The sequence below is a fragment of the Charadrius vociferus genome, unplaced genomic scaffold (assembly GCF_000708025.1).
Source record: "Charadrius vociferus isolate BGI_N301 unplaced genomic scaffold, ASM70802v2 scaffold169, whole genome shotgun sequence".
Taxonomy (NCBI): Eukaryota; Metazoa; Chordata; class Aves; order Charadriiformes; family Charadriidae; genus Charadrius; species Charadrius vociferus.
The window spans coordinates 1573486-1587312 of NW_009652966.1; the positions used below are offsets into that span (position 1 = coordinate 1573486).

General features: G+C 37.1%; 1 protein-coding gene across 2 annotated transcripts in view; it reads left to right on the forward strand.

Annotated features, from left to right (window-relative positions):
• Positions 1-285: 285 nt before the first annotated feature.
• The window catches only part of POLA1 (polymerase (DNA directed), alpha 1, catalytic subunit), a 207886-nt gene continuing 194344 nt past the window's right edge, over positions 286-13827 (forward strand). The window contains exons 1-11 of one of the 2 annotated variants that reach the window (XM_009893114.1): positions 286-408; positions 1445-1541; positions 2059-2139; positions 2917-3032; positions 3289-3351; positions 5095-5193; positions 7116-7311; positions 7548-7716; positions 8616-8794; positions 12254-12366; positions 12826-12942. In XM_009893114.1, coding sequence (XP_009891416.1) covers positions 286-408; positions 1445-1541; positions 2059-2139; positions 2917-3032; positions 3289-3351; positions 5095-5193; positions 7116-7311; positions 7548-7716; positions 8616-8794; positions 12254-12366; positions 12826-12942 — 1353 coding nt within the window. Of the gene's footprint in view, positions 409-1444; positions 1542-2058; positions 2140-2916; positions 3033-3288; positions 3352-5094; positions 5194-7115; positions 7312-7526; positions 7717-8615; positions 8795-12253; positions 12367-12825; positions 12943-13827 lie in introns of both variants that reach the window. The other variant, XM_009893112.1, reaches the window with a different exon arrangement.

The window sequence follows — 13827 nt, forward strand, 5'->3', positions numbered from 1 at the left end:
AGATTTGAGAGGTGCTTCAGAAATCTAGGTGGTAGCTTCTTGCTGAATGTGAACTGGCACGAAGTGTGTTTATTTCTCTGTCTGTCTGACACAGTGCCTTCAATGTAATTCCAAAATTGGCTTATCTAGAGCCATCCGTGACTGTGTGCTTTTAGCCAAGTAGGTCTCTATGTTGATTTTAACAAAACTGCAGCCATCTAGTAATACATCACTGAACACCAAACACCGCAGATAACAGCAGCTTGATACTAAACTTAGTTCTTTTGTTTTTAATTAATTGCAGCTATGTATGAGTCCGGAAGTTTTGCAGCATCACGTTCTAGACGTGAGAAGAAGTCTAGAAGAGGCCAGCAAGAAGCACTAGAACGTCTGAAAAAAGCCAAAGCCGGCCAAAAAATAAAATATGAGGTGAAAATTCATCATCTTTTTAATAAAAAGTGAATATGAGCTGAGATGCCTAGCTACCCTTTATGCATACCTAAAAGTTACGGGAAACAAAAGCTACCTGCTGTTCATATCGGCTTTTTTTTTTTTAATGGTGTATGTTTTTCCGAATGTAACTGTAATTGTTTTGCAGGTTTCTGGTATCATTTATTTGTTTCTTTCTGTTTTCAAAATGAAAACAATTTGATCAACTGCAAGTCAAACATGCTTGATATTGCTTGATAACTATCCCACAGGGAATGGCCAACTTAACATTAATTATGCAATAATATTTTTAATGATAGGAAGTACTTTTTTTTTTAAACTTCAAATGATTTTAAACTATAAATTAATTTCAAAGCTTTAAATGAAATCCACTAATGAAATCTATTAATACTGATAATGCTGAGTTTCCACAAAGAAACCAAAATTCAAGTATTTAACTGGTAGAACTGAAATCTGGCAGTGTAATGTTGGTACTGCCTAATTAATTGTAATGCCAACAGGAAGTGACTTCCACATTGAGGTGGATAAATCTAAAGAAGCCTGAAGTACATAGATCATTAACATGCAAATTTACTCTGAGGCACAGAAGAGCATCTTCAGCATTATGCTTGGGCACATCAAATCACTTTTGTTTTCACTGAACTCATCTTGGTGTTTAAGAGTAGAGCCAAAGGTCAGAAGTCTCCACTGCTAGGAATTTTGGCCTTTTTTTTGGTTTGTTTTGTAATGTGAGTTGAGCAATAAAGGAAGTCAGTTTCAAAAGAAATCTCTGCCAGTGCTTCAGTTGATTTAGAGTTTCAGTATACTGTGATAACTGTAAAAATTGATAAGTTATCTTTTGTCACTGCCAAAAAAAGGAAACTTAAACTAAATTAGTAACTATGCTTATTAGTTGTGATCAGTGTAACAGTGTATGAAAACATGCATTTCTTGGGAACTTTATATTCTTACTAATGACCTGTATTAATATATAATGGTATGGGAACTGTTAATCTTCAGTATACCTTACCTGTAGGTTGAGGAGTTCACAAGTGTTTATGATGAAATAGATGAGGAAGCATACTCCAAGATGGTCAGAGAACGTCAGGATGATGACTGGATTGTTGATGATGGTACGTTAAGATTCATTTGGAAAGTTATTTTGATTATAATGTTACAACTCAATTGGGCTTCATAATGTTCATGATTTAAGGTAAGTTGTAGTTAGTACATTCTTACAAATTGTTTTAGGAGACAAGAAAAATATAAGTGTTTATATAGAAAATAATCTTTTGCATTGTTCTGGTAGTAGTGTATTAGGATGGTAATGAAAATATTTTCCCATTTTTGGAATTGGTTTTGAAATTTGATTTCCAGTTATCAATGATATAACTTCAAAAACAAGCACTGTAATTGATAATTTCTGATTAAAAACATAGTAATATATTTAGTCTAATAAAAGATACAGCTGAGAGTGCTGTAGTTTGTAACTTTTTATATTTATATAATATTACCTATATTTATAACTTTTGCTCTATTTTGAAGGGAAAAAAGTGTTTAAATACGTAAAATTTTGGATTATGAATATATTTAGAAATATCAGAAGACAGAATTCAAAATGTAGATTTTTAACAATTTGTTCTTCTACAGATGGGATAGGTTACATAGAAGATGGAAGGGAAATCTTTGATGAAGACCTGGATGATGATGCTCTTGGTTCCAATAAGAAAGGTAGGTTGAGCATAACCACTGTAGAAAGTCTTCCTGTGGCTTTTAAAAGGTACCTGAAATGGGCAACTTCTTGGCATCAGTATGTGGTGAATACGGCCAAATGACACATTACTTGAAGCTCTGTAGTTCTGTGCCTGTGACTGTGGCACTGTTTAGCCTCTGTGATGCAGAAGACAGAGCTCCACAAATTGAGGCCAAATCAATGCTGACTACTTCAGCACTGCTGGGGCAATTTTTGTGGGATATATATTTACCTCTAGAACAAATACACCTGGGAATGATCTTGGTTTCCAAAGCCAGTACCTAAAGGATGCGTGGTCTCTTGCCACTAAAATACTTGCATGCTTTTAAAGATCTGGGATCAAATGATTTTGCCAACTTCATGAAGTTGGTGGCAAACTGAGAAGTTGAGTCTGATATTGAGAATCCAAACCTATTGCCAAAGTCCTGGACACTTGTTTGTGTTTTTTTTTTCTAGAGACGTGTCCATGTAAAGTATCTTGGTCCTTTTTCTGGAGTATGAACTTGAGTATGCAAAGAGCATCTCTGACGGGACTAGGAAAGATAGGGTGCTGATAGGGCCTTGCTTTTTTTATGTGTGTGCATGACAGCCGTTATAAAGCTGGCAGCAAATGAAAGATCGTTAGGCTTCATTTCAGCCAGCATTGTAAAGGTGGAAGAAACGGACTACCTCAGCTATCTATTCCTGCTAATAGCTGGACCCTTAAACATTGAGCTTTTCTGATACAGAATTCACAATTTTATATTTTTCTTTAGGAAAAGGTGGCAAGACATCTATGGGTGATAAAAAGAACGTGAAGAAATCTGTGGTGTCAAAGCCAAACACAATTAAGTCTATGTTTATAGCCAGTGCTGGGAAGAAAAACACAGATGTAAGTTTTTACATTTTTTAATTTAAAGATTTCTAACTTATTTGCAGTGTTTTAGTGGGAGTGGAATAAAGCAAGGGCTCGTTTCAGTTTCTTGTGTCCAGCAAGACATAAACTCCCGTTACAGTCTGTTATGCATGGAGTATTCCTGAAAACGTTGTGTGTGTTTTGTAGAAACCCTTTAGTCATTTGCTGCTGGTCTCCTGATTGGGTTTGCACATAGAACTAAGAACTGTTTGGCTAATCTGTTATCTTACAGAAAACTGTGGACCTGTCAAAGGATGATTTACTAGGCGATATTCTTCAAGATCTTAATGCTGAGGTAAGTATATTAATAAAATCTGCTTGAAACACCTTAATCCATTCACTTTACTCACTGTGGAACGTATCAGGAAAATAAAATTCATCCTAAAACTAGACCATCTAAGATTGATTTCTTCCATAGCACATCTGCTTGGTAATTCCACATATGTATGTAGTCTACCTCTCATCTCTGCCATGCAGAAGTTGCAGGACTGTATTGGTCTGATAAGCCAAAAGTACTAGGTCCTGATTAGAGATGGGTTATATTAATGTGATATAGGGCCTGTGCTAATGCAGCCTTCCAGGTCTTAGTCAGCTTGGAGTGAAACAGGATTTACCTGCATCTGAATTGTGTATATCATTGTCCTGGTTCCAGCAGGGATGGGGTTAATGTCCCCCAGGAGCCGGTGCGTGGCGGTACTGTAATCGCTTCTTTATATCTCTTTATCGATGTTATTGTTTGGGTTTTTTTTTTTTTCTCTTCCCTTTTGCTGTTCTGTTAAACTGCACTATCTCAACCCACGAGTTTTGGCTCTTTCTGCCAATTTTTCCCACGGCTGTGGGAGTTGAGCGAGCAGCTGCGTGTTTTTTTTGTTGCTGGCTGAGGCCAAACCACGACAATCATATATGTGTATCACTAAGCTGCAGACAGTATATAGTAGGATATTCCCATCTGGTGTGTTCAGGTTCACGAAAGGAGCTGAGGGAGGACTGTTTCAGCAGATGACGTAGCCTGAACTTCTGTCTACTTCCTGCTTTCCACAGTTTGCTACAGAGAACCAGATTAACACTTCCTCTGAGTTAGGAGTGCAGGATGGCTGCCGTAGCAGGACTGGACTGTTTTAAATGAGGCTCTTCCTCATCATTAATGACTTTTCAATGAGTTAATACTGGTTAGCAGGATTTCTGAAAACTGAAAGGATTGCTCACATGTAAACCCTGAAACTGCTGTAGTGGTGAGATCCTCTATTGAAATATGTTGTATCATAATAAGCACATTGTTTTTACAGAGCAGTAAGAGGGGTATAGATGTTCCAATGTAAAGTTGTTGTATTGGTTTTGTATGCTTACGATTTTACTCCTCCCTATGACATGTGATAGAGTGTTATTATATCTTAGGCTATCAAAACCCCTCAAATCATTAAGCAAATGCATTTTAATGTTGTCAAATTTTGTGGAACATTGATGAGGGGAAATAATGCTAATAATTACACTATGGCTTCCATTTACTTAAATAGTAGTTAGCTATTGGGTTTTTGGTTTTGTTGTTTGTTCTCTAAAACGTCTTTTGTTATTAGCTGTTGATCAGAATGAATGTAAAATATCTCTATATGTGTAAATAAATTAAAATGGGTTTTCCTCTAGTGTGACAGTGCTGAAAGAGCACTTCTGCTTTTCTTGAGGCATGGGTGCTCAGTTTTACTGTTTCAGCAGACATGAAGAACATCCCACCAGTTATTCTGATACTTGTGCATTAAAGGCACAGTTAGCTATTGAAATGCCCACTGTTTGAAAACGGTTTCACTTATTGATGACGATCTTTCTTTCAAACTTTAACAAAAAACTTCTAGCATCTATCTTTGTGGGCTGATTGCTCAGATAACTTTTTATGTGGATGAGTTGTCTATCAGGAGTTGTGTTTTCTTGGCAAATGAGAAATATGGGTGGCCTTATTTCTGTTTGATGGAAAATGTTACTAACCAAGGCAAAAGAAAACACTGAACAACACCTCTTTTTTTTGTCACTTTCTCTTTTCATTCAGACTGTTCAGATAAGTCCACCACCAGTTATAATGCTGAAAAGGAAAAGACCTGCTGGAGTACCACTGAATCCTTTCTCTGTGCAGTCCCAAACTCCTAAGGTAAAGGAAAAATCAAAAAAGTTCTCATCACTGAGAATTAATCTTTATTTTGGTTGATTTGAATACTGTTGTCTTTTATTTCTGCTTCTAGAAATTACTGTTCTCATTAGCTTCCTTAGCAATGTTACTGTCTAACTTAATGCATTTTTCATCTTTCTCTGCCATGTTAATACAGAAACAGAATACAACTCTTTATGTATCTTTAGTATAGTATTGGTATACAGCTGTTAAATTTGACAGGTGAAACTATTTTTGTAACATTAGGTGCATTACGTGAAGGTGAGCTTCTGCTTTGTCTCTTTTTTTCCTAAGAGTAGAAAAGATTCTTATGGCAAGGAAAGGATGATGGGAAGTGAAATAAGCAGAAGAAAGAGTATTTGTCAGTGTGGAAAAGGATAAGAAACTTATCTTCTGCAGAAATGGAAAACTGAAGCTATGGATAGTTTACCCTAGTGGAAGATTTTCGAGTGAAAGGAGGGATGGGCTGCTGAGGATGGAAAGCTAATATTTTGTTAAGAGTTCTAGTAAATTAAAAGGACTTTATAGCTGGAAATAGAATGAGATATTTGGTCAGAGTATGTGGCAGACAAATGGAGTAGAGTAGATAAGTCTGACTTGTGAAACCTTGTGTAAGAGTGACATCAACTCTTATGTTGAAAATAATGACCAGTGGCACTCATCTCAACAATTATCTTGAAGGCTAGAAGTAATTGAAAAAGGAAAATAAGGGGAGCTACAGTAAGAAAGGATCTTGGTCTTTATGGTGCAAAATGGTGGTTGCTTTCGTAGGAAACATTGAGAGGAAATTAATTCCCAGGCAGGCTGGTCAGGTGATAGCTTCTGATAGCTTCCTCCTCTAGGAGGAGGAATTGGAGATTTTAGACAATGAAACAGATGAAGAGGATGAAGAGTGCAGGTTCAGAAAATAAATGGGCATAAAAAGCAAGATGGCAGTGAGGCTTTCTACTTCAGGAGACAAGCAGAAATAGAAGTATGAATAAATTCATTTGGCCGAGCTAGCAAATATTGTTGGTGAAGGTAGATAAAGTAATGTTTGCCTTCTGTTTAAGGTGAGTGAAGCGCTGAGTTTGATGTTGACCACAGCAGAAGTATCTGAACTGAGATTAAAACTCTAGAAATGATTGTGTGCAACTCTAATTTCTATGTCTGTAAATAACAGCTTTCCCCAAAGATAAAGGTTTTGGACCTTGCTGCAGGTTAAGCACCAGTAGATGCAGACACCTGTTGTTGGTCATGGTGGAGGCCACTTCATACACATCTTCCATAACACGAGGTTCTGTAGCTGCTGCCATAGTGGTATTCTGTTTAATAAACAAACTCTGTGCTTATTGCCTCAGAGTTTAGGCTCGCAGAGCATGCTGAAATGTAGTTTCTTTGTTTTGCTCACTCTCCTTGTCATGTCTGTCGCCTGATGAAATCCAGTGGAGAAACACTCTGCTCTCTAGACCCATGGAGTCTTGTAGACATCTTGAACTCATTACTGATATGAATAGGTGTAAACTGCTGTATTGGCCTGCCCTAGGTGTTCCAGGCTCTGTCCCTGCCTGGGGACAGGCATACTGTCACGTATTCAATTGACACAGAGGTTTTAATTTAGGAATGGAGTACTGCTATGTGGGAAAAATAGTGAAAGTAACCACAAGCTTAATTAAACGTCAACTATGGCCTGTTGTAAACTGCTTTTTAAAATTACAGTAGAAGCACATCACAGCAGAAATTATATTATAGAATTTAAAGTTTACTTTTGAGGAGTTTTAGCTGTTGTGCTGCAAAATATGTGGAGCTTTTCCTCTAGCTCTGGTTACTAGTTCTGCAAATAGTGAGTGCTGGTTTTTATATTTTTGTCCCTTTCTTTGCTCTTAAGAAATTTTTTTTTAACTCATGGCTAAAATGTCTTTCAGGTAATCACCCCTATATCAAAGAAAGTTCCTGCTCATCTCAGAAAGGAAGCTCTTCCTCCAGCTTCATTTCATCCTAAACATCCCAATTACACAGCAAAATCTGTCATAGTCTCTGAAAATGAGGATACCGAGTATGTGCAAAAAGCTACAGAAAATAGGGGAATTGTGAAGACAATAGAGGAGAAAGCTGTTGAAGGTATCAAAAAGAAATCAAGCCTCAGTTCTGGAAACTCTTTAAATACGGCATATTAGTGTTAAAACACTTCTTATTTTATACTAATTAGATGCTTAGCTTAAATGTGATATTTTGTTTGTATATTAATACTGTATATTACGTTCATGCATATAGTATCCTATCTGTGCATACTGCTGTAGTATACAGTGTGTCATTTTAATGACACAAACCTTTAGTTCTATGTGCAACGCTTCCAGATGATGATCAGGGAATGATGGATTTTGATGAGGAGGACTTTGATGAACCTATGGAAGCAGAGCATGTGGAAACTATACCTGAGACAGCTGAAAGCTTGAAGAGGGACAAGGAAATTGAAAAGAAAGAGACGGAGCAGCTGGAATCAGAGAAGAAAGAGACATCTGTCTTGTAAGAATCTCCTTTACTTTTTTTTTTATTCTACCAATAAGCCTTAGATTTATCTTCGTATTTGTCTTTGCCAATGAGATAATTGCAATACAGACAGAATGATGATAATGCTATGCGATGTGGTTTTCTTTTGTAGCCACGTTAAAAATGGTAATGTTGAAGATGCTGATACCTACTTAATTGAAAATACTTGATGTTCTTGGGATTTAGCACATGACAACTTAACACATATTTCAGTACATTGAGGTGGCTCAATGTGGGTGTTAACAATGAATTTTGATGACAATAAGCAAAAATAAGGAATTGCTAATGATGGTTATTCTAAGTAACTTTGAAGGTATTTCATAACGTTAGTTGTATTTAAAAGCATTGTCGCTAAAAGTAATTTCACATGGTTAACAGCTATGTCTTTGGAAATGGGAAAAGAGGGGGAGGTTTCCCCATTAATTTTTTTTTTATTGTTTGGAAGAATCTTGAATCATATGTTTCTGTACCTTTAAACTGTAAAATATTTGAATAATCAAAAAGACATTTAATGACTGAAAAGGTAATTTTTTTGAAATAATCTGTTGTTATTACTGAGCAACTTGTACAGATGGATGGATATATTTGTTATGTAAAGGCTTGAATGACCAAGTCTGAAATACCAAGTGAATGACTTTCAAAGCCTGTGTGTTGTGTACTGAGAGCCCTACTTATGTGTGGGTTTCTCTCTTTGTCACTCCATCCTTCTTTTTAGAAGAAATCTGAGGAAACCCAGCTGTTGGGAATGTTGCTCAGTACTGGAAAGAGCAATAAAAGGCCTGAGAATATAGGGCTGAAATAAAGTGAAGCAGTGGTGGTTATAGCAAAGGCACAATTTTACTTCTTGTTTCTTTCTTCTTCTGCAAAACCCGCAGAAGTTGTTCTCTCCCAGATATCTCATGTTGGGACAGAATTGATGAGGACGAAGCTGATCTAGTAGTGGCAGAAGTTCAGCTGGACCCCAACCTCCTTCCACTTGTGAATGGGGAAAATGATGATCAAGTCTTAAAATTTTATTGGCTGGATGCTTATGAAGATCAGTACAGTCAGCCAGGTAACTATTCAGTTAAAGGCAGAAAATGCCATTCTGATTCTTTCTGTGTAACTGGGATTTTCAGAGTTGCCGAAACTACGTCTAGATACCCTGTCTCTCTGTGCTTTATAACTTATATGTTGATCTCTTGTTTTTCCCACGCCCAGTCCTCAGCACAGGGCACTATGACTGGGCAAAGTAAGAATGTTCTCTTGGTCTAGTATAGTAGTAGGGAGGTACAAAGGGAGCTACTAGCACTTCTCGGTGTTGGTGACCCACTGGCCTTCTTAAAACCCTGTGCACTCCAGGAGTAAGCTGATAGTGTTAATTTCCTACTCAGTGGTACAACAATTGAGCATGCTTTCTTCTTGTTTCCAGAAATGTAACCTAAAATTCTGGTGGATAATAACCCACCAGAAATCCACAGAAGGTCTGTACAATAGCAGTTGCATGATTTTATACAAAGGAAAGGCATGCCTATCAAGGGAGGAAGGTGGCCTGAAAAATAAAAGCTCTGTCTAGATCCCTTTATTCAAACTGTCTAAATCTTGAAGATTGTCTCTGTATTAACATCTTAGACACTTGTGCGGTTGAAGTGTGAATCCTGGCTCTTACTGTCTTCAGAACTGCCGCATTCTGATCTCAGCCCTGACAAAAGAAGTCGTGTTCGCATCTGTTCTAAGCACTTCCCATCCATCCTCTCATTTCATCAGCAGCTTTAGGATCTTGGGTTTCTAATTTGTGCTTCATGTAGGTCTATCAGAAGGTTCTTCCATATGTTGTTGAAGGTTTTTTGGGTTGATGCTGTAAGCATTAAGTCAGCTATGTTTCTCTGTTACACCTTTTGTTGTGAGTTGGGGTGCCAAACTTAAATATGAGACTGTGCTGGGCTGAACAGCTTGGTGATTTAAGTGGTAATATTCATAGATATCTTGATGAAATCAATAGCTCTAATATAAAATTGCTACTTTTAAAGACCCCACTATTGTTCTTTTTCTTTTTTTTTTGTCTTCCAAGTCAGTGGTTGCTGAATGGAACATAATTATGAAAGGATTTCTGTTCCTCGCATGCAAGGAGTGTTCTTTTCTCATTATGACTTTTTCAGGATTGAATAATAAAGACTGCACCTGTTTTCAATTAGTAGTGTAGAAGGGAAAATTTTGGTACTGCTTTTTGTTTAACATGTTCATGATCTTTGTTTATGCCTCATTTGCTGTGATGTCAAATGCATTGCCTGAAGAGTAAATACTATAGCATAATCACAAGACTCTTTCAAACTTAATGATTTTTTTTGGAGGCTTACTTTTCATAACTCCCTTTACTATCTTAGGCAGAGAACTTGAGAATTGTAACCCTATTAACATTTTAAAGAAATAACAAATAAAAATTGCCCTTTCTTTCCCCTCTGCAAGACATTTTCCCTGTCTCAACTTTGCCTTTTGGTTCATTAGTAACATGATCTTTCTCTTCACAGACCTTGTATTTTATAAGCTTTACTCCTATTTTTTCTTTCTTCTTTCCATCATCAGGCTTACAAGGGATAGGTCCTGCTATTTCTTCTCTCATTTCTTGGTTTTACATATGAAATGTCTCTTGAGAACTCTTTGAAGTTAGCCCTGCGTTCATTGTGTGTGCGTGTTGGAGGGATGGTGTGTGTGTGAGGGTGTTAGGCTAGATGACCTCCAAAGGTTCCTTCCATCCTAAATTACTCTGATTCTGTAAAATTTGGGGATTAAGATCATCAACTCTAGCATGGACATATTAGTGAAGTTTGTCTTTGCAATCCAGGCAGCCTTTTACTCTGTCTTTGACTGGCTCGTGTATCCTTCTTTCTACCTCACCTGCTTATATGTATGCCTCTGACAGGTTAACTTCTCCATCCTTTTAATATTGCCAGCTGTTCAAGCGACCAACTCCTGTTTTGTGTTCTCTCTCATAGCTTCATCTTTCTGTATGATACAAACCTATCTGAGTTTTATGCCTTTAAAAAAAAGAAAAAAATAAATTGCTGGGGACAAGAACTTCATCTTCCCTGTCACTTAGATCTGTAATTTGAGCTCTTTCTAGATCCCTTTATTCAAACTGTCTAAATCTTGAAGGTTGCCTCTGTATTAAAATCTCTAAGATACTTTGTGCAGCTGAAGCTTGTTTCTTGCTCTCATCATCTTCAAAACTGCAGCATTCTTTTCTCTGTCCTTGACAAAAGTAGTCTTGTTCACATCTATTCCAAGCACTCAAGAAATGATTTTTCTTCTCCTGTCACTCTTAACTCTGTCACCCGTCTTAGTGCATCCTCACTGATTTATCTTTGATCTAATGGAGTAAGAAAGGTGCCTTTATGTCTGATAGATAGTGTGGCAAAGATAAATTATATCTCTTAACCAAGGACTTGTTTGCGCATTGTCAGACCAAGGAGAAATGCAGGTTTTAAAATCTTCCTTGTGTGAAATGCTGTTTCTGAGCCAGTCTCAGTTCTGATTATTTCTGATTTCATTAACAGTAGTGTACTGTAGGGAGAGTGTCTTTCATGTAATCAAATTCCAAATTAATTGGAGTTTGAAGAGAACTCAGGTGAAGCCAGGTTTTTGAATTGTACTTGGAAGTTTATTTTACTTGTAATTCACAAACCGTACATGAAAGTCAGTTAGCCTTGTTCTATGTTATTTCAGACTTTAGCATCACTTGATTAGTATTTTGGAGCATTTTGTGCTAATGCCACATTCTCCATGGCTCGGACATGTGCATGTACAATAATGATGTGGTCCACAGCGAAGAGTCAGTTGCGCTAGTCCTGCTGTATATAGGCTTTCTGAATGTCTACCTTGGTTACAACTGCTGTCTTAGCATCCAGTACCTGTTGCAATGTCATACATCTTTCAGTGTCATCATTTGTTAAAAATAGTTGAAAACTTTCTACAGTCCATCAGCTGCTAGTTGTTTTCAAAATGTATTTCTCCAGGTTTTATTAGTGGTAGGGTCTTGATCTCACGGTACTAAAGTGGAGGAAGAATAGCTTAATTGTACTGGTCTAGCTGAAGAATAAAAAATTGTAGATGACACATGTTTCAGCAGTGATTGACAGCACAGGCATTCTGATTATCTTCAGCTTTCACTGACTTCTCTCTCCTTCCTCTCTCTCCCCATGAATTATCAAACTAATGTAGGTAGAAATGGAGTATCCGAACAGAATTCTGAGACTGGCTGTGTGATGCCATTTTGAATTTCACATAGAATCAGGTGTTGTTACTATAGTGATGGAGGTAGGGGCATGAAAAACTATACAGGTATCCATTTGTAAAGCTGGTATTTAAAATGATTTAGAATGTGCTGATACATCAGAAAGATTTCTTGTTTAAGGACCTGAACCAGAAATGATTGTGTTTCTGTGCAAGAATACATAATAAGCTGCTTTAAGCAACATTAAGAATGATTAATTGAAGAATTGAGTATTGAATTCTTTGCTCTGCCCTTCTTCCTTAGGTGTGGTATTTTTGTTTGGCAAAGTTTGGATTGAATCTGCGAACACCTATGTCAGCTGTTGTGTCACAGTGAAAAACATTGAGAGAACTGTTTATCTACTGCCACGTGAAACAGTAAGTATGTCTTTGAAGCATGTCAAATGTAAGTACTTTTCATTCTGCTTATGGCAGGTTATGAGTTCTAGTAGTGTGCTTATGGGAACTGTTGAAGCCAGTGTTGTCTGATGTAGGTGGTAAAGTTAAGTACAACGTATACACAGGATATCACATGTGAGATGCAGAGTAGAGTATTTCTGCTTCCCCCCGACCCTAATAACTGCACACAAATTGTTGCCTTTAGACTTGCTGTTTAGGAAATAAAGTTTTCTTGAAGTATTACTAGAAAACTTATTGCTTTTTAAACACTCTGTTTCAAATAATATTTTTTAAATTTGAGTTTTCTTGGCTGATTGCATTGTAATTTTCTCTTAAAGAAGAGATATATGATTCGTAATAGCAAAGCAAAATTCAACTTGTTGGTCATGTCTGCTGGCATTTTTTGCTAATTTGTAAAACCTGACTTCTGTTTTTGAGGAAATCGACCTATCCACTGGCAAAGAGACAGAGACTCCGGTAACTATAATGAGTGTTTTCAAGGAATTTAATGACTGCATTTCACCAAAGTATAAGATCATGAAGTTCAAATCCAAGGTTTGTCTACAAGCATTCTATTTGGTCATTTTCTGTTGTTCGGGTTCATAAGGTGGGAAGTCCAGTGGGGGAGGTTATGCTGAAATGCAAATACATAACTCCTGGTGTGTGTAAGTGTACCTGCTTGTAAAAGCCACCCTGGTGTCTTCCCAAATATCCATACTCCTTTAAGAAGTGTAAATCTGCAACACTATTGTTCCACCAGAAGTTTAAACATGCTTTCTTTGAAAACAATTGTTCATTAGCTCCTTTGAAACTGGGTTGAATATCAAACTGTCTTTCTTGCTTGCTGAGGTATTTTTGAGCATACAGAACAGATAGAAGTTCTGATACCCAAAGCCTGGATATCAGCTCATGGTGTCGAAGTTTAAAATGAGAGATTGTGTTTTCCAGCAGATAGGTCAGTACAATGGGATTAGATTATCTTTGCATTTGACCAGGTGTCATATTGAACTTTGTCTTGGTGTGTCTCATCCTCCTTCTCACCCTGGCAGATTTAACTTTCTAGAATGCGTGCTGTTCGGAACATGAATTGTCATAGTGTGTTTACACAGGAGGCAACAAGTTGTGAGGACTGTCATCAAGTCTTGAAACTTAAGCTATTCTGGGTTTACAGTTACAGGCAGTAGTCTTGTAGTGTTATTTTTCTGTGTTCTTTTTGCTCAACAAATCCTTAAAAGAATATTGGAAAAATAAAATTTGCTATAATGGAAAATTTGCACATACAGTAATAGAATACTTGTTGTAAGTCTGCAGGAAAAGAGATGATACTGCTGATGGTGTTGCAGATTTGGACTGAATTAGTTTGCTAGTGTGAGAAAGCTTTTTTGTTCATTTATATAGAGCATTTGTCTCTCAGCGCGGGCAGGCAGAGGTGGGGTGTTT